We start from the raw sequence: 23,359 nt of genomic DNA on the forward strand, positions 1-23,359 counted from the left end.
AGGACATTAGCACGGCTTGGGGGCTAATGAGGAGACATTTGCAAAGAGGATGCCTGGATGCCTGACCAGAGGGCGGGGCCTGCCCTGCTGACCAGAGGGCTGGGCCTGGCAGGCAATCACAACTGCAGGTGTGGAGGCCAGCTGGGTGCTGAGCCCTCTGCTGGAGAGACCCCACCCCCCCATTCCAACTTCTGTTCCCTTTGCCTGCCCTGTGGAAGGGGGGAAGGGTTGCCTGGGCACCCCCCACCCCACTGCTGCTGCTCCCATAAGGGCAGGAGACTGGCAGCCAGGGCAGAGGGCTGAAGTCCACCCCAGGACCACCTACGGCCACTGGACGGACAAGAACGCTAAGGAGAGGAATTCAAGAGACCTGTCTAAGGTCAGGCACCCACCAGCTCTTCCTGCTCCCTGCCCAGGGCCCGTGGGTGCAGCCTTCCTAAAACTGCCTGGGGCTGTACCACTTCTCTGGGGAGCAGGAGGCCCTAGGCTGGCTGGTTCACTCAGCCCAGGGCTCCCACAATGTTTGTCAAGTGGACAAAGGACCCCACGTGTCTGGGTCTCCCACTGGGCCTGCTGCCTTCCCAAAGCGTGGCTTCTCAGCAGGATGGGGACCGGGCAGTCAGGCAGTCAGGGGGGGTCCGTGGAGGGGGTAGTTGTGGGCTGGACCTGTGCTGGATCTGAGGCTCCACACACAGCAAGTGGCACCCAGATTGGTGCTGCTGGAATGGCTGGAGGTCTGTGTTGAGGAGGGTTCTGAGGGTCAGGGGAGCGAACCATGATCGATTAGTGATGTCTGTCTAGGGTGCAGGAGGAGAAGGTTGGCACCACGCTGCTGGCTTCAGGCTCTGAGAGGAGAGACACGCCCTGGACAGCCCAGGGATTGCGGGCAGTGGCAGGTCAGAACCAGAGCCTCCTGACCAGGAGCCATGACAGGGTTCAGTGAAAATGAAAACAGGGGACCCCGTGGTCAAAAATTCAGAATTTCCGGGTTGGGGCAGGTGCCCGGCTCCAGGCGCGGCGCAGGCAGAGCTGTTAGTGGAGCACTTTGCTTCGATGCTCTCCCCTCTGTCCACCCTGCAAGGGGTGTTATTACCCCAACGTACAGATGAGGAAACCACAGCCTGCTTGTGACTGTCGGCGGTGTCACAGGGCCTCACTCACACAGGCCACTGCACCCTCAGGCGAGGTCTGTTGATAAAGACGATAAACCGAGGAGGGGGGAGCAGGAAACCCAGCTCGGCCCAGGGCAGAGCCACCGCCTCTGCCCGGGGAAGTCAAGGAAGGCTGGCTGGAGGAGGTGACATCTCAGCGGGGTTTTGCAGGAGTCCCTGATCAGCAGGAAAGGAGGTGCAGGGTGTGGGGTCCCACGGCCACCTGCACCCCGCACGCGCTGCTCTTCCACATCCGAGCGGAGCGCCAGGACTGGACGTCCAGACGTCACTCGTGGACGAGGCGGAGCTGCGCTCGGTCCATGGGGGGAGGGCAGTTGTCGACAGTGGCCACGGAGCTGCGCGGGGCTCGGTGTGGAGCCGGGCTGCCCTGGCATCGGCCTGGTGGTTTCCTGCTTTGCTGGATGGCAGGGCCTAACAGCGGGCCCCCTGGAGCTCTCCCCGGGAGCGCCAGGGTTTCCAGGCCCAGAGAGGCTTCTGGGGCCAGCTCTGCACGCCCACTCTCAGGGCGGTGGCGTCCCCAGGCTGTTCCGAGCCCCTCTTGCGGGCTGGTTCACAGTCTCTTGCGACGTTCTTGTGCAGCCCTCGGGGGTCACAAGGGTCAAGGCTGCCCAGGCAGAAAGGACTCAGCTTCAAGGCTGCTGTGGTGGTGACGAAGACACGGAGGCTCCGAGTGGTCCCAGAGCTCGTAAGTGCCTCAAGTAGTCGCACTCCAGGGCCTGCGTTCTGAACCCTGGGTTCTGGGAGAACTGGGTTCGAATCTTGGCTCCGTCGTTTTGTTGGTTTTTTTTTGGTCATTTCTAGGGTCGCACCTGCGACATATGGAGGTTCCCAGGCTAGGGGTCCAATCGGAGCTGTAGCCACCGGCCTACACCACAGCTCACGGCAACGCCAGATCCTTAACCCACTGAGTAAGGCCAGGGATCTAACTCACCACCTCATGGTTCCTAGTTGGATTCGTTAACCACTGAGCCATGATGGGAACTCCGCGGCTCCGTCATTTTGGAGGGGGGCGCCCTGGGCAATTGCGTCACCAGCCAGGTCTGTGGTGTCCTCATCTGTAAGTGGGGGTGGGGGCAGGACCTCAGGGTCCCTCCGGCCTGATGCCACAGTGCTTCTGGGCTCACATCTGCTCTACCTCTGCCCTCTGACCTGGCCTGGCAGCCTGTGGGCCTGGCTCTGCGGATGGGTATGGCCCGGAGAGCTGCCCCGAGCTGGGCAGTGGTTGCAGGGTGGGGGTGGGGGCTAACTGTGGCACCTCCCGTGTACCAGGCTCTGCACTGGTTGGTAGGCTGGGACCAAAGCAGCCACAGAATGTTCTAGAAGCTTTGGTTGGACACTGATGGATGAAAAATATGTTGAGGAAAGAATGACAGGAGGGGTGCGTTTGCGCTCGGCCGAGGGACGAGCAGGTGCAGAGGCTGCCACGGCTGAGAGGCAGGTCCAGTGCATGGGCCTGGAGTCCACTGTGGGGCACATGTTTGGACCCCAGGCCAGCTGAGGGGCCTCTGACCGCCAGGCTGCACCAGGAGCCCTCTTTCTGCTTCACTGTCCCCACAGTGCCTCTGACTTCACCACCTTCTAGCTCTGAGATGCCCCGAGGGCCACTGTCATCACCTCCAGCCCTGCTCCAAGCTTCCCTCCCCCACCATTCTGACCATTCCTGGTCCCCCAGAGCCACCCGTGGCTGTGTTGCAGGCTGAAGCTGGTGGGCCTTCCCCAAGGTGACCGCCCTGCCCCAGTCCTACCTTCTCTTCTGAATCTCCTTGCACATGGGCCCAGGGGTCCTGCTGCCCCAGGGCCTTTGCACAAGCTGTTCCTGCTGCCAGGTGCACCTCTCATTCCCACTGCCTGTCCCCCTCACCCTCCCTCAGGGGAGCCCTGACTGCCTCCAGTACCTCCTCTCTGGTCCAGCTTGCAGGGCCCAGGTGCCCGGCACTCAGCACTGTGCCCTTACACTGGCAGTGACGGCAGTGACGTGGACGGGCCCTCAGTGCCGGCCCTGTGCTGAGCGCTAGTGTGGCCAACACACTGTCCGCTCCTCCTTGAAGAAGGGACTGTTCGTCCCATTTGCCAGACAAGAAAACCGAGGGTCACAGGAGTGAAGCTGCTCTGCCCAGGCAGCACAGGAGACAAGTGGTAGCGCCGGTGCCCCGGAGAGCCCTGAGGGCTGCGTCGGGGGAAGGGGTCCGGCCCTGCTTCCTCCACTGCTGGTCAACCCAAGGCCCAGGGATCCGTGCGGATGCCCGTCAACACCGGCTCTGTGAAGGGTTTAATTAACTTCCGGTTCCGATGGGGCGATAATGAGTTTTAAGCACCACGTGACTCCATAAGGCGGTCTAAGGGCAGCGTGGATGTCAAAATAAATTAAGTTAGGAACCAGAGGCTGCCTGTGGGAGGGGCAGGGGGGCGGGCTCCTGCCAGTGACAACTAGATGCCGCCTGGGCCCCCCGGGCTGGGCTGCTGGGGCTGGCTCTGGCCCCGGAGTTGGGGCTCCGGCGCTTTCTGTCTGCAACTGGGGACCCTGTCGGACCGCCTCCATCAGCCCCAGACGTCCGGGGAAGCAGAGGATGGGACACACCTGTTCTCCTCCAAGCTCAGGGGTCCCTCCCGAAACCAGCATCCCTAACACGCCCCGCCCTCGGGAGGCCCCAGGACACAAAGGCTCTGCGGGGAGCTGCCCTCAGGTGTTAGCGAGATCCACCTGTCGATGCAGCGGCCCAGGTGTGGCCCAGTCACCAGCTGGCTGCGGACAGGACGGATCCGGACCTCTCTCACTGATGAGAGTGGGGGTCATGTGGGTGTCACCACTGGGTAGGAAGCAGCCTCCTTCCGACTGCCCCCGTCCCCGTGCTCCGCTCCCGCCTCCCACACTCCTGGCTCAGGCTCCCCCACTGGACACCGGCCGGCCTGCTGTGAAGAGCACACGGGGTGTGTGGCTCAAAGCCCAGTGGCAGGGCAGGAGCCAGGATTAAGGGGTTGGCCATGGGCACCTCAGGTCAAAGAGCTCCAAGCACCGCAGGCTGGCGCTCGGGGCGTGGGGTAGCTGCCATCTTAGCAGGGGGTTGGGTGGCCACAGAGAAGAGGTGCCACCTGAGCCAAGACCTGAAGGCAGGAAGAGAGGGACCCACGTGCACAGCAGCGGGAGAGGGAGCGGGCAGAGCCAGTGACGCCCAGCCCCAGCCAGCGTCAGGACTGCAAGGGCCTTTGGTGATTGGTGTGTCCGTGTAATGGTGGGAAAACAGGCCCAGAGGGACGGCGATGTGCCTGTGCCTGATGTCTGTCGCCCTCAGCCCAGCGCGATGTTGGCAGGACGTGCTGCCCTCCTGCCTGGCCCCGGCAGCGGTCCTGGGGTCCCTGGGCAGCTGAGGGCGAGGGGTGGTTTGTTCAGATCCAACTAAACCCTGGGCCCTGGGAGGGCCCTGTCTGCCTCCTCTCTCTGCCAGGGGCTTTGGGGAGGAGGCCAGTGGCCTTGAGCTGCAGCTCACAAGGTCACGCCGGCGGGTAGGCGAGGTGGGATGTTTCCCTTGGGAAGAGGCCGTGGCCTTGGGCGCCCAGGCCCAGGCGGCAGAAGGAGCAGCACCCCCCAGACTCTGGGGTGGCTCCCCTGGACTGCTGTCCTATGGCCACAGCAGCAGGACCTTAGGCCCGCGGCCCACCCACTGGACAGGCGGAGAAAGGGTTCCTGGATTTCCAGCGCCCACCCACCACAGGTTTGCAAGCGACACGGAGTGGGGGGCACCCACAGGCTCCAGGTCCCCCTCCCCCCCAGGTGGCACTTGGAGGGGCCCTGACGTTGGCTGTGGCCGTGACGAGGGTCCAGCCCTTCCCTGGCGGCCTTTGCGCCCCTGAGGCCATCTTGATGGGACCCTTCATGTGTGGGTTCTTCCGCCTGTGTGAGCGTGGCTGTCTACACTCTCCCTGGGAGCCTGGGTTCTCTGAGGCGTCTGTGGCCAGTAGTCCAGGGAAGCTCGCCTGAATCACGTTCTCCTGTCGGCTCGGGGCGACGGCCCCTCGGGCCGTGATGGCAAGCTGCTCCGTTTCTGGGACCTGGCCCACCTGACCCACCACCAGCTCTCCCTCCCGCTGCCCGTGCCCCCCAAGCCTGTCCCCTGCCCTGTCCCCTGTTCTCTCCTTCCGTGTCTCCAGGCTGCAGGGCGATGGGCCTTGAGGATGCAGCCGCGGGATACGCAGCCTCCCTGCCCCCGCGGCCACAGGGGAGGCTGCAGCCTCTCAGTGGGCCAGGCCCTCAGCGCCCAGGAGCAGCTCTGCCCGGGGACACCCGCAGCTGGGGGCGGGCTCCGCCTGCTCGGCTTCCTCCAGTCGGTCGTCAGGGCGTGGGCCTCCCCCGGACCCTCTCCCACCCTGTGCAGCCCACCCCGCGGCTCCCACAGGCCCCTTCACGGGCCTGGTCCTCAGATGCTCCCCGTCACTCACGTGGTTGTGTGCGGGGCCACGGAGAGGGCACGCGCCTACGCGGTCGGTGACGGCATCTCTGAGCCTGTGGGCGAGGCCGAGGGGCCTGGCGCACCTGGGCCCTTTGCACGTGGCCCAGCGGCCCCGGCGAATGCTGCCACCTGCTGGCCAGGCCGTGCTGTCCTCGCTGTGCGTCTGGGTCAGCGCGTGGGCTCAGGGCCCAGGTTTGCTCACAAACCTTGAAGGCGTGTGACGCGCAGAGCACCTGCCTGCCCGACCCCCAGATGCACAGTCTGAGGCAGGTGCGGGCCCAGGCGGCCCAAGCGTGGTGAGCCCCATGGGTGTCCACCGCCAAGGCCCCAGACGGCCTTTCGCGAAGGTGGCTCAGCCTCCACTCACTGCCACCCCAGCCGCTGGCTGGTTCCCCAGCGCACAGTAGGCATGAAAATGCCAGGCATTTGGAGGCAGCCCCCCGGGCGGGGACGTTGATGGGTGGGGCTGAGGCTGGGGGAGAGGACCTGGGGACTGCGTTCCTGGCGGGATGAGGATGGTGGGGGGGGGTGGGGGGCGGGCCGGGGGCTGGGTCGTCCCAGGGTCTGTGCAGGGTCCGCTCCCTTGGAAGGGCTGGCGAGGCTCCCCGCCTCCTGCCAGCGCATCGCTGGGGGACTTTTCTGAGGGACGGCTGGTGCCTGGGCAGTTGTCAGGGGCAGGACGGGGGCAGGATTGGTGCCGGCCCCTGAAGGGCCCTCCCTGCCATTCGGGTGCTTGTCCGGGACACGGGGGCCTTTGAGGGGGTCTTCGGGGCACATGGGGCACGAGGGGTCTGGGCGTGCAGTGGGGGTGGGTCTCCTGGCTTGCACCCTCCGCGGCCCTGCAGAGCCGCTCTCTTCTGCTCCGAGAGGGCCCTGCCCAGCGCTTAAGGCATTTTTGGCGCCATGGTAACAGGTCTGGGGGGCTTCACTGTCCCCAAGAGGGAAGTGGCAGCTCAGGTGGGGCAGGGGAGGACAGAGGCCACAGCTGGAGGCCCCCGTGAAAACAGTGGGCGTCTATGTGACAGCATGGATTTGCTCTGATTTTTCCAGTACAACCTCGGAGTCCCCCAGGTTTTATTTATCAGCACTAAAGAGGCGCTCTGAGCGGCACACACACCTTCTAGAAAGGCAGTTTGGGCCTGATTTGGTCTCCTTCGAAAGGTCAAAATGAAAACTCTTGACACACACATTGCATCCAAGGTAAAAATGGAAAAAAACAAAAAACAAAAAACCAAACCCCAAAACGAAACAGAACAAAAGGAACCACAAACCTCAGCGGTACCCAAGAACAGAAGGAAGCCCTTCCCTCCTGCCCCGGGAGGACAGCATCCTGCAAGAGGACGTGGTGCCGACCCCTGGGTCGTGTCAGTGCAGGAGATGCCCCCTGGACCAGTGGCAGTGCCACCCCCGGCCTTGAGGGTCCCACGTGGCTGCTCCGACCTGACCGTGGGGCTGGAGCCAGAGAAGGACTTCTCGGGCCCCCGGTGCTGTGGGTTAGGCAGCCCCTCGTGCCTCCTGGCCCGACCCATCCTCCAGGCAAAACAGATCAAAGAAGCCTGTATTCACATTACAACGTGGAAATAGCACCAGAAATTTCGGAGTCAAATGGCCGATACTTGCAGCAGAGAGCTCCGTCCGTGTAGGAGGAGGGCTCGAGAGGGCATCCGCGGGGGCTGGGCTGGGGGCTCTGGGGCGGGGAGGGAGGACCGGTGGGAGCTGGCCGGTCCCCAGGGGTCGAGGTGCACCGGAGACCCTTTTCCGTCAGCGCATGGACAGTGGCCGGCATGACCCTGTGGTCAGGGAGGCCCCACTGTGCCATGTGGGGCCGGTGGCCCTTCTGCCCCCATCTGATTTCTAGGGTCACTTTGGAATTCCAGCAACAGCAGCAACGCAACCAAGAGGGAGTCTGCCACCTTCTGACTGGCAGCTGCCTCAACTTACTTCCCTGCTCGATGACATGGGGGGGGGAGTCCCTGTGCAAACCTTCAAAGCAAAGGGGCTTTGTGGCATAGTGGGCCTTGGCAGTGGGTTACACCGAGGAGGAGGTGAGCTCCTATCTCTTTGAGGCCTTGCTACTGAGAAAACAGCTGCGCGGTCTCAAAGAGGCTGCAGCTGGCCCGCCCCTCACACCCACCTGCCAGCTAGAAAGGGACTGCTGTCCACTCCGGGCCCTGCTCAAAGCATTGGATCCGCAGCTCTAAACCCTAAGTCTAGGCGCGGGCCTGGTAAGTCGGGGGATTAAGACATGGCCACCAGGCAAACTCTCCAAGGACTGGAGCGCCTCAGAGCCTCCTGGGGATCCCGCTGCCGCGTGAGACACGGCTCCCAGGCCCTCGCTGCTCCGACACGTTACTCGCAAGAGTCCTTCTTTAAAGGGATCTTGAAGCTGGTTAGTCTCTGCCCAAAGAGCTGGCTGAGGAGGTGGTTCTGGGACTCGGCTGTCCTGCAGGCCCGGGAGGTGGCCAGTTCAGCACCGTGGACAGCCCCGCCCCTCCTGGGGGGCCTGTGCAGGGGTCTTGCCTGGGGGAGGGTCTTGCCCAGCCCCTCCTTGCCGCGCCTGCCGACCCCCTGGATGTGGCTGGGCTCCCCTTTCCGCAGCTCCGAGGGCTGGGGGGGCGTCTCACTGTTCTGGCTGCTGGGCCTGGGCTTGGCAGGGAGCACACGGCTGGGAGTGGCCTGCTTTCGGGGAGTCCGGGCGGGTCTGTCAGGGACCGAGGGGCCTCTCCCCAGGCTCCCCGCGGCTTCATTCCTGGTTGGCCCCAGGGCCCGGCCCTTTCTTGTCTTCTCACTCATGTCCCTGTCCTCCCTGGAGCCCAGGCTCCGTTTTGGCCCCTGGTCACCAGCTTCCCTTGGTCCCTTGGGGTAGCCCTTGGCTGGGGCGGGGCCCTGGCCCGGGCAGTTGGGCTTGGCTGGGGTGGTGGCTGTCTCACTTTGGAGCTGCCCGCTGGCCGGCTGGGGCTGGCTGCCGCCCGCCGTCTTGGTGCCCTGCTGGGGGCCTCCAGCACTCTGGGAGCTGGGGCCTGGCTTGGCTTTGCGGGTGGCGGGCTTCGGCCCGTCCTCAGTGCCGTGGGCTAGCTCTCTGGGTGTCGGGCTGGCCACCGCCTTCTTCAGTGGTCCTGGGAACCTGGGCGCTCTGCTGGGTGAGGATGAGGCTGGTCTGTCCTTTGATGAGCCCCGGCCGCCCCCAGGCTTGGTGGCACTGCCTCTGTGGGAGGGGCCTCCCGTACCCCCCACCAGCACCATGGGACTGGTGGACCCCTGCTTCTCCTCCCAGAGCAGGGAGGGGGCTTCCGGGCGATGGCCGGGGGCACGTTTGCCAGGTGCACTGGGGGTCCGGGGCTTCTCCGAGGATGGGCTGGCAGCCCCTTTTCCTTCGTCGTCTTGGCCTCTGGCCCCTGGGCGGGGCAGACAGCCCCCCAGTGGGAGAGCCTGCTGGAGGAAGGGCCCAGGGCTGCCCAGGTCCTCGGAGCTCTCTAGGGCCTGGTCCAGCTTGTGGCCCTCCTTGCCATCAGGAGAGGCCACTGGGAAAGGAGCGAGAGACAGAGGCAGGAGGTCAGAGGGCAGATCTCCGTCCCTGACCGGGTGGCCCACAGGGTCTATGGGCCTCTCCGGGGTCCTAGGCTGCTCTGCGGTGGCGCTGGGAGCTGCTTCCGGGCAGGGCTGGAGCCGGGCTGAGAGGGACCCTTCGCTCAGGGCAGGGCTGCTGCACAGGGACACGTCGGACCTGCGGGGGCTGCTGGCCACCGCCACCCTGCGCCGTTTGCTGGGCAGCGAGCTCTCGCGGGCCGAGGCCTTCTGACCAGGGGCGCCGGGCCTCCGCACGCCTCGGAAGGTGAAGGGCTGCTGCCCCCTCCTCCGGTGCTTGTCCATGTGCCGGTCGAACTGCTCCTTTTTGGCGAAGGTGTAGTTGCAGGAGCTGCAGACGAAGGACCGCTTGCTGATGTGCGTGACGTTGGCGCACAGCTCGCAGGCGTAGAGCGGGGTGTGCTGCAGCTCCAGCTCCCCGCTCAGCCCGTGCTCGCCGTCCAGGTGCGCGCGCAGCTCCCGGTGCTCAGGGTAGACTCGCGGGCACTGGGGGCACAGGTAGACGCGCTGCGGGCTGTGCACCGCCAGGTGGCGCTGCAGCTTGAACGGCTTGGGGAACCGCTTCCCGCAGTGGTGGCAATCGCGGGCGGGGTCCTTGCAGTCCTGGTGCACCGCGACGGCTGGGAGGAGGGGCTCGCCGTCGGGACAGGCGTCAGGGGATGAGGCAGCGCCAAGCGGCGCGGGGTTGGCGCAGGCTGCCGGGCTGCCGGCGCCATGTGGGTCGGAACTCTCCTCGCGGGCCTTGGGTCTCGGCCTCTCCCTGGGGCATCCTCTCCCAGCTCCCAGGTCTTGCTCCGCTGCCTCTGCGGGCCCCCCGTCCGCCTTGCTGGTGGAGCGCTTACCCTTGTGGGGTTTGGAGGCTTGTTCCGCGATGCCGCTCAGGAAGCGTGGAACCACGCTGTCCCCCTCCCAGCATCCGGGCAGGTCCCCGAAGGACCTCCGCGCCTGCCCCTTGCGGGCGAACCGCACTGCGTGCTCCCGCAGGTGCTCGTTGTACATCCAGACGTCCGCGACCTCCCGCAGGCACATGCCGCAGGCCCACAGCCCCGCCTTGCTCTGCACGTGCTTCTCCTGCAGGTGCTCCCGCAGCAGCTCCCGGGAGCCGAACCTGCGCTCCACGCACATGTAGCAGGTGGGGGGCGGTGAGGGGCTGTGGGCCAGCTTGTGGAGGTCCAGCTCGCCCAGTCCGTGGAAGCGCTGGAAGCACACCCTGCACTTGTAGGACGCCCTCCCGGCCTTGGCCTGCTGGCCTCCTCCTGGGGCCTTGCTGGCCCTGGCTGCTTCCTCTGTGCTGCTCCGTGGGTCCTGGGAACTGGCCGTGGCCTGGAGGTCCAAGACGCTGCCGCCGGGGAGACCTGCAGGGTCTTCCCTGGGTCCCAGGAAGCACAGGTTCTGCATCTCCAGCTTGGCACCCAGAGTCTCCAGATCCACCGTGCTCCCGGGGACCCCAAGGTCGTAGTGCTCTCGCTCCAGGTTGGGGGGCTCAGGGCTCGCGTCTCCTGGAGAGGAGGTGGCCTCGTCAGTGGGGGGCTGCATCTCCAGGCCTCGCCAAGCCGCCGGGACCATGTGCAGCTCCGGGATGTTATCGGACCGGTGGTCCTCCGTGTGGCAGGGGTTGGCCTCGGCCTCAGGCTCCAGGGTCCACAGGCTGGGGCCCGGGGCCCAGGGGTCAATGCCAGGCACCTTGCTGCTGAGAAAGCCCTCCAGGAGGAAGGACTCAGGCACACCTGTGGCCTCATCACCCCATGGGTCCTCGTGGGACAGGCAGAGCGAGCCGGAGTCGCTGAGGTCTGTGGGCAGGCGGGCAGAGGACAGGGCACCGCCCCCAACCTGGCCGCTGGGTTCGGGCCGGGCTGGGGGCTTCGGCTTTTTACAGCGCTTCCCGTAGACACGGGGCTGCTTCTTCTGAGCCAGGCGGCCACCCAGAGGGAAAAGCTGGGAAAAGGCGGCCTCGTCGTCAAACAAGCTCAGAGGGTCCTGGAGACGGGGGCTGGGGACTCCAGCAGCAGTGCCCACCGGTCCTTGGGCCCTGTCTCCCGGGCTGTGCAGGAGACCCTGGAAGCAACTGCTGATGGAGCCGCCTGCCTCAGAACCATGAGTCTCGGGGGGCCCCTCCCGGCCATCTTGCTCCGGGCCGCTCTCAGCCGCTCTGCCGTCCCCTGTGGGGCCGCCCCCAGCCGCCCTTGATGGCTCTTTGCCGACGCCGGACATCCTGGTCTCTCTGGGCCTCCAGGACCCTCTTGCCAAGGCTGCCGTCCGCCCCCCTGGCTCTTCCCCAGGAGACACCCCCTCCACCATCCCTGGAGAGGCCACCCAGTCCCCAGGTGACTTCCGGGCGGGCGTCCCCTCTAGCTCTGTGGCCGTGAGAGGCAGCTGCGTGGCTCGGGTCTCCTGCTCAGTCTCCGGGGAGAGGCGGCCGCTCAGAGGGGCCACGGAGACGACGATGGCAGCTGAGGGGTTCCAGCCGCTGCTCTCGGAAGTCACATCAGGAGGGGCCTGGGGGCCGCCCTCCTCTCGGGGCCTTCTGGCTCTCGGCTTCCTCCTGGCTTTCCTGTTGGATCTCCCCTCTGGCTGGCTGGGGGGGTCTGCGGGTGGTCGGCCCCGCCTCTGGCCCCCGCCCTTCTCCGCCTGCTTGGGATGGGGCCCAGCCCTCTCCAGCCGGTCCCGTTTCCTGGGCTCTGCAGGCTGCACGTCCACCCCGTGCTTGCCCAGGCCCGGGGGGTGCGGTTCCTGGCTGAGGGGACAGCCTGGCGCTCCCAGGACGCTGGGTCCCCGTCTCAGCCCCCGGGACCGCTCAGGACTCGCGGCGTGTGCAGAAGCCACGGAGACGGAGATGCGAACTGGAGGCGGCGGTGGCGGCCCGACGGCCTGGCTGAGGTCTCTCGCCAAGTGCCTCAGCTTCTCCTTTCCCGGCGCCCTGCGGCTCTTCTTCCCAGGGGGGTGGCCTGTCTGGGCCGCGGGCTCCCCGGTCGGGGGAGCAGGTGGGGCCGGGGGGCTTGGCTGGGAGGCAGCACCCCTGTGCAGCCCATGCTTCCTGGCTCTGTGTCGGCTCAGTCCTGGCCCGGAGCGGAAGGAGGCCCAGCAGACCTCGCAGGTCACGGGCTGCCCGCTGGGGGCGCTGTCCCTCCAGTGCCCGTTCTCGGTGACCACGGGCTCCTTTTTCAAGCCGCGAGGCTTCTGCCTGGCGTCCTGGGGCCCGAGAGAGTGCCCCTGGGGTCTCAGGTAGAGGCTGTCTCCGAGGCTTTGCGGGGAGCAGGGTCTGGAGTCACCGGCTCTGCTGCTCGGAGTTGCTCCGCCTGGGCCGAGCTCTGCCGAAGGGCGGGTGACCGGCAGACCTCTGGTGTTGGCTTCGGACATCTTGGTCACGCCGGATGGCACCTCCACGCCCTCCTGTCCCTGGAGGCTGGCCGAGGCTTCGCCTTCCGGGCAGGAGTGGGGGTCTGGCCCTGAGGGCCCCTGTGGAGGAGGGTCAGTGGGCACAGCGGTGACACCCTGGCCTTCCCTGTTGCCTGAAGACTCTGAGGAGGGGCCCGTGGTGATCCCACTGGGGGGGGAGTTGGGCGGTGCTGCCTTGGGGTCTGGCCACGCCGCCCTGGGGCCTCTGACCGCCCCGAGGCCACCTGTGGTGGGAGTGCGGGGCAGGGCAGCCGCCTCGACCGTCTCCTTCGGGGAGACGGCCCTCGCTGTGGGGGGACGGGTGGCACAGGCAGGAGCTTCTCTTGGCCTGATTCTTCCGGAACCCTCCAGGGTTCTCGACATGTGACCTCCAGGGCGGTCCCCTCCAAAGGCAGGAGTGAGGACACTGATGAAGCCGGGCTGGCCCTGGGGAGGGTCTTCCAGGGGGCGACAGTTCCCCAGGAGAGGGCAGGGAGCCAGGCTTCCCTTGGACAGGCCACAGAGGCTTGTCCTCAGAGGTGGGGGCACTGCAGGCGGCGCCCCAGCGTCTGTCGGGGCTGGGGTGCAGTCAGCCCTTTTTGGAGCAGCCTGGGCAGGAGAAGGGGCTGCTGGAGGTTGCAAGCTGGTAGGGTCCCTGCAGGATGGAGACGCTGGGGGCTGCCCCCCTGGCTCCGCTGCAGGTGCTGTGGGCGCGTCTTCCTGGGGCGGGGGCTCGAGGCCGCGGGGATGGGGGGTGGCTGCAGCAGTGGGGGTGGAGGTGCAGCTGGCCAGGTCCCTGAGCGGGGGTGCTGGGCTCTCCGCAGCGAACAGCAGAGGCTTCTGAAGCCTGGGGCCGCTGGCCCGCTCCCGAGTGTGGGGGCCAGGACTGTGTCGGGGGTGAGCTGCTGGCGAGGCTGGGCTGGAAGATCCTGCCTCAGAGCCGGTGGGGCTTGGGGTGGCCTGTGCCTCATTCCAAAGGCCCACGGCTGCCCTGCTGCCCTGGAGCTGCCCCCCCGGCCGGTCTGCAGCTCCCGCGAGCCTGGCCGCTGTGGTTTCGGGGTGGGCGCTGGCTGCGGCAAGGTCGCGCAGCAACTCTGGCCTCCCTTGGCCCTCTCGCTGCCGCTGGCTGGCTTCAACTTGGCCCGCGGGCTTCTCAGCCTGGCCGAGTGAGCACAGCTGTCCTTCTCCCTCTGGCCCCAGGTGACGTCTGGCCCCAGCAGGGGCAGCTGTCATCCGCATAGTCCTTGGGAAGCCGCGGGCAGGCCTGTAAGCCGCTTCCCCGACTTCCGTGCCGTCTCCTCCCAGGTCTGAGGGGTGGCTGTGCTGAAGGCTCTGGGTGTCAGCCGGCGGGGCTCCCTGTAAGGCCAGCGTGTTGTCTTCCCTCTCAGCTGCTCTGGCCACCAGGAGCTGGAGCTGATGAAGGGGGCTCGCGGCTGGGCCCTGGGGCCTCCTGTCGGGGCTGGGGTCGGGCATGCAGGCGTGACTCGGGGAGGCCCCTGAGGTTACACACACCTCGTTACCCTCAAGGCCAAGGTCCCCTGCCACGAGGCAGAGAGGCCCTGCTCCTTCCAGTCCAGCTGTGCTACTCACAGAGTGTCCCTCGGGGGCATGGCTGTGACTGGCACCAGAAGGGGGGGTGGCACCCTGACATGCCAAGCCAGGTGCCAGAGGGGCGACAGGGCTGCTGAATGCTTCCAGCTCCGGGCTCTCTCGGCAGGATCCTGGGGAAAGCCCCCCTCTCCGTGCGCAGGGAGGGAGCAGCGCGAGGTCCTGGCCGTGCTGTGTGCCGGCGGCCCCCTTGTTCTGAGCAAGTGAAGGCTCCGGCTTGGGGCTGCGGGGGGCTGTGAGGGAGTCTCTGGGCTCTGGTGAGCAGGGGGTTCCTAGGTCCCCTTCTGCCCTTGGCAGCCCCGTCTTACATACTCTCGTTCTTTGCAGCGGCTGGCAGCTGAGGCTGGCCCCAATGGGGCTGAAAGGACCCCCAGAAACCACGTCTTTGTGGGTGCCGGAGGGCAGGGCTGCTTCTCCCAGGTGGAAGGGGGGCCACTCCTCCTGGGGGCTCCCCAGAGCACTCCCAGGAGTGGCCCCGGCCGCTCCCACCCCTTCTGGGTGTGGGCTCAGCCCCCCAGGACGGGCGACACGGGCTCCTGGCTGCCGTCCGGGGGCCTCCGGTGCACCCCTGCTTTGCAGCTGACTCTCCAGCTCGGTGACCAGCTTTTTGATCTCCAGCTCATCCTCAGACAGCTGGCCGGCGAAAGCGCTGCTACAGGCCGCCACCTCGCCCGGCGCGGCGGGGAGGTCGGCGGCTGTGGCCGCTTCCTTGGGACACTCCTGACCAGACGCCGTTTCCTCGGAGAGGCCGGGATAAGGGCCTGGGTGACTGGGCAGCACTGGACGCCCCTCCTCCAGCACAGACCAGCCCTTCTCGGGCGGGAACGCGGTGCCTGGTGCGTCTATGTGGGCTGTCCTTGGCGGAGGGGGGGCACAGGCCCGCGGCACGGGGCTATCCCGGCCCCCAGACGGGCTGCTGTAGATCGGCAGGTGGAAGCTGTCCGTGGGCAGCCCCGAGAAGAGGGCTGTGGGCTCCAGGGCCAGCGGCGACTCGGCTTTGCCCGGACTCATGACGACCGTGTAGGGTGGCTCCCCCGGGGGCGCTGGCTCTCGGGACCTGGCATCCGCGCCGTCCTGGCAGAGGCGAGGCCGGCTGGCAGGCAGGCTGTCTGGGGCTGAGGGCTGGGAGCACAGGTCTTCGTGGAAAAAGCCTGCCAAGCCTTTGGAGCTGAGGAACGATTTGTTGGGGGGCCTGCTGTGGGGGTGAGGCCCCTTTGGGGCAGCTGGAACCCCCAAGGAGTCTCCGTGAATGAGAACAGGATCACAGCCGAGACTGGGGGTCCTCAAAAAGAGGGCGTGGGGTTCGGGGTGGGCCGTGTCGGCGGCGTCAGCAACGGGCACCGGGGCTTCTCCGGGCGGGGCGGCTGGGCGCTCCTGTCCGTCCAGGGAGACGGCCGGCTCCGAGCACCGGGGGGCACCAAGCGTGGCTGAGCTCTCAAGGGGCAGCACGGCGTCCCGCCTGCTGGGCTGCGGTGGCTCTGGGGCTGGGGGGTGGGCGCCTCCTCCCCCACAGGTGCCTGGAGAGGAGCTCGGCGTCCCTCTGCCAAGGTCGGTGGTGTCGAGGGAGAGACGTTTGGCCATTTCAGGGTGGTCGGCGTCTTGGAGGTCGTCCGGAGACACCTGCTCTTTCTCCGGGGTCTCAGCGCCGGTGAGAACCTGCGGACGATGCTGGGGGCGTCTCTCCTCGGGGCCATGTGATGGGCCCTGGGCCTCGGGCCTCTCGATGGGGCTGGGCCAGGGCCTGCCCAGCTCCTCGGGGCCCGGGCAGCCCCCGTGCCTTGCGGCTTCCTGCCTCACGACCTTCCTGGGCTTCTGCTGCTGTCCGTCCTCTCTGGCACCTGGGGCCAAGTCCACCTCCTTCCTCTTCTCGCCCCGGCGCCACCTCCGGCCGCTGGGGCGGGGCCGGCCTCTGCAGCGGGAGCCCCTGGGCCGCGGGCCGTCCTCCTCCTCCGACTCCGAGGCGCAGTGGCACTCCCGGAGCCCGCTGCCCCTGCTGCCCGCGGCTGGCCCGGGCGGCCCCTGCGGCTTTCGAGCCCGGTTCTTCTGCTGCACGATCTTCTGGATGAACTCCTTGCTCCAGGCGCCGCCCCGCGCCCTCCCCCGCCTGGGGTCCTGGCCAGGGGACAGTCGCAGGCGCTTGGAACTCCTAGTCTCCACCAGGAGGGCCCGTCCAGCTGCGTCTGCGCGGCTCTTGGGGGCCTGGGTTCTGAGGTCCCGGGGGCGGGGTGGGGGCGGCTCGGCCCGGCCGCCCTTCCTCCTGGGCCTCAGCCGGGTGGCTCTGGTGCCCCTGCCTGGCCTCTTGGCTGTGTGGGCCGGGTCCAGCTCTTTCTGGAACAGCTTAAACCGCTTTCCTCTCCTCTGCTGACTGGCCAGGCCCGGCCCGTCTGCCTCTGTGGGTGCTGGGCCCAGGGAGCGGGTTTTGGGCCTGGGGCCGGCCCCCTCCCCAGGGCGGAGGGGCTGGGGTGCCAGCAGGGCATCCGTAGCTGGGAGCGGGGGCTGGGCTTTGTTCTCTGGCACTGCCCCCACTCTGGTCTTGGGGGGCTGCCCAACGGCAGGGGCCCTGGGGCCCGAAGGCTCTTCATCCGTGAAGACGTCGATGAAGCTGCTGTCGATCTCGGGGTTGTCCGACTGGTACTCCAGGCCGTTGAGCGCCTCCGTGATGAGGCTGTCCAGCTTGGCGGCGTCCTCCAGGTCCAGGTCTGCCGCGGGGAGTGGGAAGGGGGCGGTGGCCAGGCCGGGCAGGAAACTCGTCCTCAGGGGCTCGTCTTTGCCCTCTGGCCGGATGTCCGCCCCCAGCAGGAGAGGGGCTGTCTTGGTGTGGCTCAGTGGGCTCGGGCCCCCCGCGACCGGTGCTTTGGGGGCAGCTTGTGTGGAGGGGGCGGCAGGGGGCGCAGGGAGCCCCGGGGGCTGCTGGTGGCCATCCTTGGCCTTGGCCAGCAGCAGGCTGCAGAACTGCCGGTGCCCCAGGAAGGCAGCCAGGCTGCTGTAGTTCCGGTCACACTGCCGGCAGGTGAGCAGCACATCCAGCTGGTCCAGGCTGGCGCTGCTGAGGGGGAAGTGGTGGGCGGAGTAGGGGGGTGGCTCCTGGGGGAAGCCTTCCAGCCGCCCGCTGCCCACCTCAAGGCCTGAGCTGGGGAACGGCGTCTCCTCCAGGCACTTGAAGGCGCCCTCGGCCTCCAGCCCCTCGGTGCAGAAAGGGAAGCCCTTGGCTAGCTCAGGCTGGCAGTGGAGTGGGAGGGCATGAGAGGGCTCTGGGGACGGGAAGGGGCTGCCAGTCTCCTGGGGGTGGGCGGGCGGGAGGAAGAAGGCGGAGGGCCCGAGTGGCCCAGGGAGCTGGCTCTCCTCTGAGCTGGGGTTGGCTGGGCTGCTGGACAGTGGGGACAGTGACGAGCAGGTGCTGCTGCTGGCGGTGTGGGTGGCTGGAGAGGGCAGCGGGGACTCACTGGGCGAGGCTCCCACCACCCTGGGTGGGGGCAGACCGGGGGTGCCCCGGGGTGAGGCCTGGGGTGGGGCCACCCCAAAGAACAGGGGCTGGGCTCCGGGGTCCTTCAGGCCGTTGTAGGTGAACAGCCCGGGGGAGCCACCGCTGTGCTGGCCCGGGCTGTTTCTCAGGACCGCCAGCTTCTCCCCCGGCCCTGGTGTCTTGCTGGCAGCTCCCAGGGCCCCCTGGTTGCCCCCCTGCCACTCGGGGACCCCTGGGGGGAAAGGCAGCTGGTTCATCATCTCCATTTGGTGGGGGCTAGGCCCACTGGCCGGGAGTACCGGGGGCCAGGGCACTGGGGGACTCTGGGGGAGGCTGAGCCGCTGGCCTGAGCTGGGCTGCGTTTCAAAGAAGGCACTCGTGGCAGAGGCTGGGGGGCCCAGGACAGCAGTGGGATAAGGGGCTGGGGTGGGGTCCCATAGCTGGGGCAGTCTGGTGCTGGGGGGCCCTGAGGCAGCCAGCTCTGTGTCCCGAGACCCTGGGCTGGAGCCCACCCGGCTGGCGGCGGGGCTTCCATATGCCTGCCTGGCAAAGTGCCTCTGGGGCAGAGAGTTTGGGGGTGCCCTGGGGCTCCCCACCCCATCACGGACCGAAAGGGGCTTCTCGGGGAGCACTTTGGTCACGCTCTCGCGCAGGCCGTCCTGGAAAGTGGCCGTGCTCTCTGAGAAGGGGCCAGGGGCCGGGGGCGCAGCACCAGGAGGGGCAAGCGCACTGCCGAGGTCGCCGGGGGGGTCAAGGCCACCTGGTTGGCCTGGGTAGCAGGGTGGGGGTGGGGGAGCCGGCCGGGTGGGCAGGGGGTAGGACTGGCCCGTGCCCACCGGCTCCTCCAGCCACACACCCCGAGGCTGGTGGAAGGCAAACACCAGCGCCCTCTTGGCGTCCTCCGGCCCGGTCGCGTCCTCGGGGAAGGGCCTGGGGCCGGCCGCGGGCAGCTCCGGGAAGGGAAACTGGAAGGCCAGCACCCCGGGGCTGCCGCCTTCGGGGAAGGGCTCCGGCTCAGCGGGGGCCGCCCCCAAACGAGCACCTGGGAAACTGCTGTCGGCCGAGGGTGGCCAGGCGACGGCCTCACTGGCCTGGAACTCTGGGTAGGCGGCTGGCCGGCCGGGGCTGGCGCCGCTGCTCTGGGGGGCCCTGAGGGGCGGGGGCCCCGGGGTGGCGCTCGGTGAGGTATAGTTGGTGGAGGTAAAGCTGGAGGGGGTCTCCTGGAAGCACTTTTGGAAGCTGAGCTCGTCTGGAGCAGGCAAGGCCCGGGCCCGGGGCTGGCCCGGCCTGAGACAGGCGTCGGCTCCAGGGCCCAGGGGCACCTCCGCGTCGGGGGGCCGAGCGCCCTCGAGGGTCTTCTCGTCCATGGCAGGTCTGGGCCTTGAGCCGGCGATGCTCAGACTGTGGGGCTGCGGGGCGCCGCCGTCCGCCCTGCCCGCCTGCCGAGCTCGAGCCAGCGCGAGGCTCCTCCCGGCGGGGGCCCGGGGCCTGCTGCCCTTCGCGAGGGTGCTGCTCAGGCACTGGGTGCTGGGGAGCGGGGCCCTGCCCCCCACCCTCCCAGCGGGCCGCACCTGGGTCTTGGGGGCATCTGTGCCCTGGGTTCCGCCGCCCACGGCCTTGGAGGTCCTGCCGGCCAGGACACCGATCTCCGCAGGGCATTTCGGGGAGCCCCCTGTGCCGCTGGCTGCTGGGCAGGGCTGCAGGTCTCCAGTCATGGTTGGGGGTGGCGCTCCGAGGGGCTGCTCCCCAGGCATGGCCCCTCCGTCCCGGGTGCTAGGAGGATGCTGTGGTCCGAGGGGGGCTGCGGGAAGTGGGCTGGACGGCCATCCTCGGCCCTTGGGGGACCCGGGAGAAGCCGGCCCTCATGGTCCTGACTGCAGCCTGCAAGGAAAGGACAGAGTGAGCGGGCAGCAGCGCGTGGCTGCGTGGGAGCGGAAGCAGTGGGCCCATGACCCCGACTCTTAGGGGAGGGCGCCTTGCTCCCTGGCACCTTGAGAGACGAGAGGGCAGAGTTCCTGCCCGGCCGAGAGAGGTTAGTGGGGTGGGGGCTGCGGTTGAGGATGAAGAGGAAGGGAAGAAGATGGCGTTGGGGCCTGAGGTCTAAGAAGACCCCGGGCCACCCCAAGCAGCCCTAGCAGAGCCCTGAGCAGGGAGGCCCTCCAGTGGCCCACGGTGGGGTGACAGACATCCAGGGGCCAGGGTAGAGAGCCCAGGAAGGATGTGGGGTCTGGCCACATTTTGAAGGAGAGGCAGATGCCCTGAGCCCACACCCCCTGCTCTGGGGGCACCTGAAGCCCCCGGGTGGGTGGGCTCATCGCTCTGAACACCTTTGCCCCAAAGCTCCCTTCTGGGCTCAAGGTGGGAGACAGCCTGGGACAGGCCGCGTGGCTCCTTCTGGCCACTGAGCTGTGGCCAGCAGTGACTCTCATTACTTTCAGGCAGAGGCTTCCGGAGCAGAAGCTCGGCAACCATCCGCCTTGCTGCTTTTCGAGGGCTGAGTCCCAGGCTGTGGTGGGCTGGCCGCCCGGCTGCTGGCAGGACCCTGCCCACGTCTGCGCCCCCTCTCCCCCTTGCCTGCGGGGAGGGGTCAGACCAGGTTCTATCTGAAGGACTCTTTGGTTCCTCCAGAGCCGCCCTGAGTCAGCTGCTCCCAGCAGGAAGGCCACTTCCTGGGGCTACCCCGGGTTCATGAGCTCACACTCATGTGGGCGGCTTCTGTCGTGTCCCATGGCCAAGGTCCACGGAGCAGACAGACCACAGCTGTGGAGCCTGCCCCGGCTCAGCGCTCCTGGACGGCCCAAAGAGGCTGCCGTGGGGGCCGGAGAGCAGCATTTATTGAGCACCTACTACATGCTAAGTAAGACTTAGCCCAGGACCTGGAGGGTCAGAGGAGGAAGTGCCTGCCAGGTCGGCATCAGAGGAGGCTTCCTGGAGGAGGTGGCTGCGTGGATGTCCAGGCTTGGAGCAGGAGGACGGAGAGGGCACTCAGGAGCGGGGACTGGGAGTGTGGGCAGGTGCAGGGCTGCTCGACTTGATGCAGGGAGTGAGTTCCGTGCGCAGAAGGAATGAACAGGAGGACAAGAGGCCTTTGTGGGGCAGGCAGCCAGGCTGCAGCTGGCATCTTGGGCAAGGGTGGCCCGCCTCCTGGGGTGCCCCTTTGCCAGCCAAAGCCAGGGACGCCCCCCAGCCAGAGCTCATCACCCACTGAAGAGCGAAGATCCAGCCTGAGTCGGGCAGGGAGTGGGCTCTGCACCCACTTGGGGCTGGTGTCCGCCCTCCCCAGGAGTGAGGGGCTCTGGCCTGGGGGGTCTCTGCTCCTGAACTGCCCAGGCAGTGGAGCCCAGGGGGCAGGCGGGCAGCGCGGGGGGCCTCCTGCCCTCGAGGGGTGCCCCTGGGCACACTGCTCCGGACTCTGGTGCGAGGAGTGGTGAAGGGCCCGAGGGTTGGCCTCCTCCCAGCTTCCAGGGTTTTCTGGGGTGGCCAGTCAGGCCAGAGTAGATAGATGCCAGGGAGGACCCCAGGCCCAGGCTCCGTGCTGTGCCCCCTGAGAGGGCTGGGTGGGCAGGGGCTGGAGCCGGTGATCCTGGCCCCGGTCCTGGTCCCCCACCTGTGCTGGCTGCACGTCCCCAGGCGCCCGCGTCACCTCGCGCAGCCTTGTGTCGCCACCTGTGACCTGGGCCTCGCACTGGAACCCCGTCAGAGGGTGGGAGGGAAAGCCACCCTCACACAGCGTTCAGCAGGCAGGAAGATGGGAACTGACCTATGCATGCTGGAAGCCTGAGGGCCTGCCACCCCTCTGGGCCCTCGGCAGAGCAGATGCGGCAGGATCACAGGGAGGGGGTTTGCGGGGGGTCTGAACCAGGAAGAAGAGGCTCGTTTGCTGGTTTGAAATGGCTGTGCTGTTGCCGCTCAGGAAAGGCAGGGGCTGGCCACTGGGGAGAGCCTCAGGTGACAGGCCCAGCGCTGTGGCTTGGAGCCTTGGGCCGGCCCTGACAGCTGGCTCCGGAGGCATCTCTCGGACAGGCAGCCGGAGGCCTTGATTACCACCCAGGCGAGATGCAAGGAGACGGGGGTGGGGGGGCGGGCGGGGAGGCCAGCACGAGGCCGACCAGCCCCCAGGCCGGCTGTCCCCACTACATACCTGGGCGTCGGCCCTCAGGTGGTCGCCGCAGCCGCCGTGGGGATAGGGGCTTCTTGGCTGCAAAGAAAATGGGGAACAAGTCAGCATTGATCTGGTGCTCGGTTGGGGGCGGGGTGGGCCGGGGAGCCGGTGAGGAGTGGCTTCCAGCCACACGGAGCCCGCAGAGCCGTGGGAAGCTGCCTCGGGCCCCGGGGACCCAGGAGAGCCCAGGAGAGCTCAGCCCGGCCCGTGGAGGGGGCGCTGCATGAGTGGGGTCAGCTGGCCGCCTTTCCACTGGGTTGATGGTGATTTTACATTTGTTCTCGTGCACGCACTCCTGGGATTCGAAGGTTGGCACTGAGGGGTCGCACCCCCCCGTCTCCCAGGCCCAAGACCCTCTCCCCCTGTCCCGCTGGGTCAGCACTCAGGGCAGCTTCTTGTGTTTCCTTCCAGAGTTTTCTGATGCAAATATGAGTAAATATTCCCAATTCCCCTTTTTCAACAAAAGACAGTCTACTGCACACACAGTCTGTTACACTTTGCATTTAACTGTGAGTCCTGGCGGCAGGGCCACAGCGCCGCATACAGAGACGAAGGCTTGGTTCTGCCTGTCTGCCTCTCCAACCACCAGCAGCTCCAAAATATTCTGCACAGTGGACGACCTGCCACTCACACGCCCAGGTCCCTCGGGGTGGAGAGACACCGGGTTGTCCTCTTTGGACCTGCACACATCGTACGGCAACGAACACACGTGAGGCCAGCAGGGGAAACCGACCGCAGGGCCAAGGGCAGACGCATCTGTGATTTGGACGGAGGCTGTCGAAGCAGCCACGCCGTGGTTTTAAAATACAGCCACAAATTCCTCCCTCCTCCTCCCTCCCAAAGACAGAGCAGCGAAGCGCAGCTAACGACCAGAGAGTGTGCCTGTGCCCCGCGGCCCCGGAAACAGCGGATAATGCTCTGCTGTTTCGAGCTGCTATTTGTCCCCCCGGGTCAGCTCTTGGGGGCTGTACTGACTTGCATCCCCGCCCCCCCGCCACCCCCACTGATGTCAGGTGCACAGCACCACAGGGCAGGAGGTGCCCTGACCCGAAGGTGGGCGGGCGGGCGGGCCGGGGCCTGGGGAGGGCCAGCAGGGGCCGGGCCGTCACTGCAGCTTCCAGCCCACTCATTCATCCAGGGGCTGCCACCTTTCTGCCAGATGCTGTGCCAGGCACTGGGCCCACAAGGGCGACAGATGCACAGCTTCTGCTGTGAGAAGCCACAGGAGCGACGGACAAGAAGACCAAGGCTCGGGGGTGGGGGGTGGGGGTGTGCTTGTCCAGGTCACATGGCATGGAGTAAACACACGGGGGTGTGAGGTGGCATCTCAGAGCGGCCCCTCCCCGCCCTGGGGTGGCCCTGCCCCCATGAGCCCAGCCACCTGTCACCTTCCCTCCTCGGCTCCAGGGTGGTGGGCTCCTGGTGCTGCGTGTGGCCCTCCAGGTGCTCAGACGGTGGGGCAGGCAGGGGCACCTGGCGGCGTGGGTCTCAGCAGGCCTGGGCCCCCGTGAGGCGGGGAGATCCGATCCCCCAGATCCCAGCCCCCAGG

General features: G+C 67.3%; 1 protein-coding gene across 1 annotated transcript; it reads right to left on the bottom strand.

Moving 5' to 3' along the window:
* Window positions 1–6,658: 6,658 nt before the first annotated feature.
* Window positions 6,659–19,526, bottom strand: ZNF469 (zinc finger protein 469). Its single transcript, XM_021093670.2, has one exon. The coding sequence runs from the start codon at window positions 19,400–19,402 to the stop codon at window positions 7,967–7,969; it is 11,436 nt and encodes a 3,811-aa protein (XP_020949329.1). The 5' UTR covers window positions 19,403–19,526; the 3' UTR covers window positions 6,659–7,966.
* Window positions 19,527–23,359: the final 3,833 nt, after the last annotated feature.

Source organism: Sus scrofa, chromosome 6, assembly GCF_054392235.1.
Source record: "Sus scrofa isolate SSC_HxYL_T2T_F1_AM1 chromosome 6, Sscrofa_HxYL_maternal_Yorkshire_Landrace_v2.0, whole genome shotgun sequence".
Classification (NCBI taxonomy): domain Eukaryota; kingdom Metazoa; phylum Chordata; class Mammalia; order Artiodactyla; family Suidae; genus Sus; species Sus scrofa.

Bases quoted from the DNA above. Each gene is read 5' to 3' on its own strand.
- ZNF469 (XM_021093670.2), bottom strand. From the start codon at position 19,402: ATGCCTGGGGAGCAGCCCCTCGGAGCGCCACCCCCAACCATGACTGGA.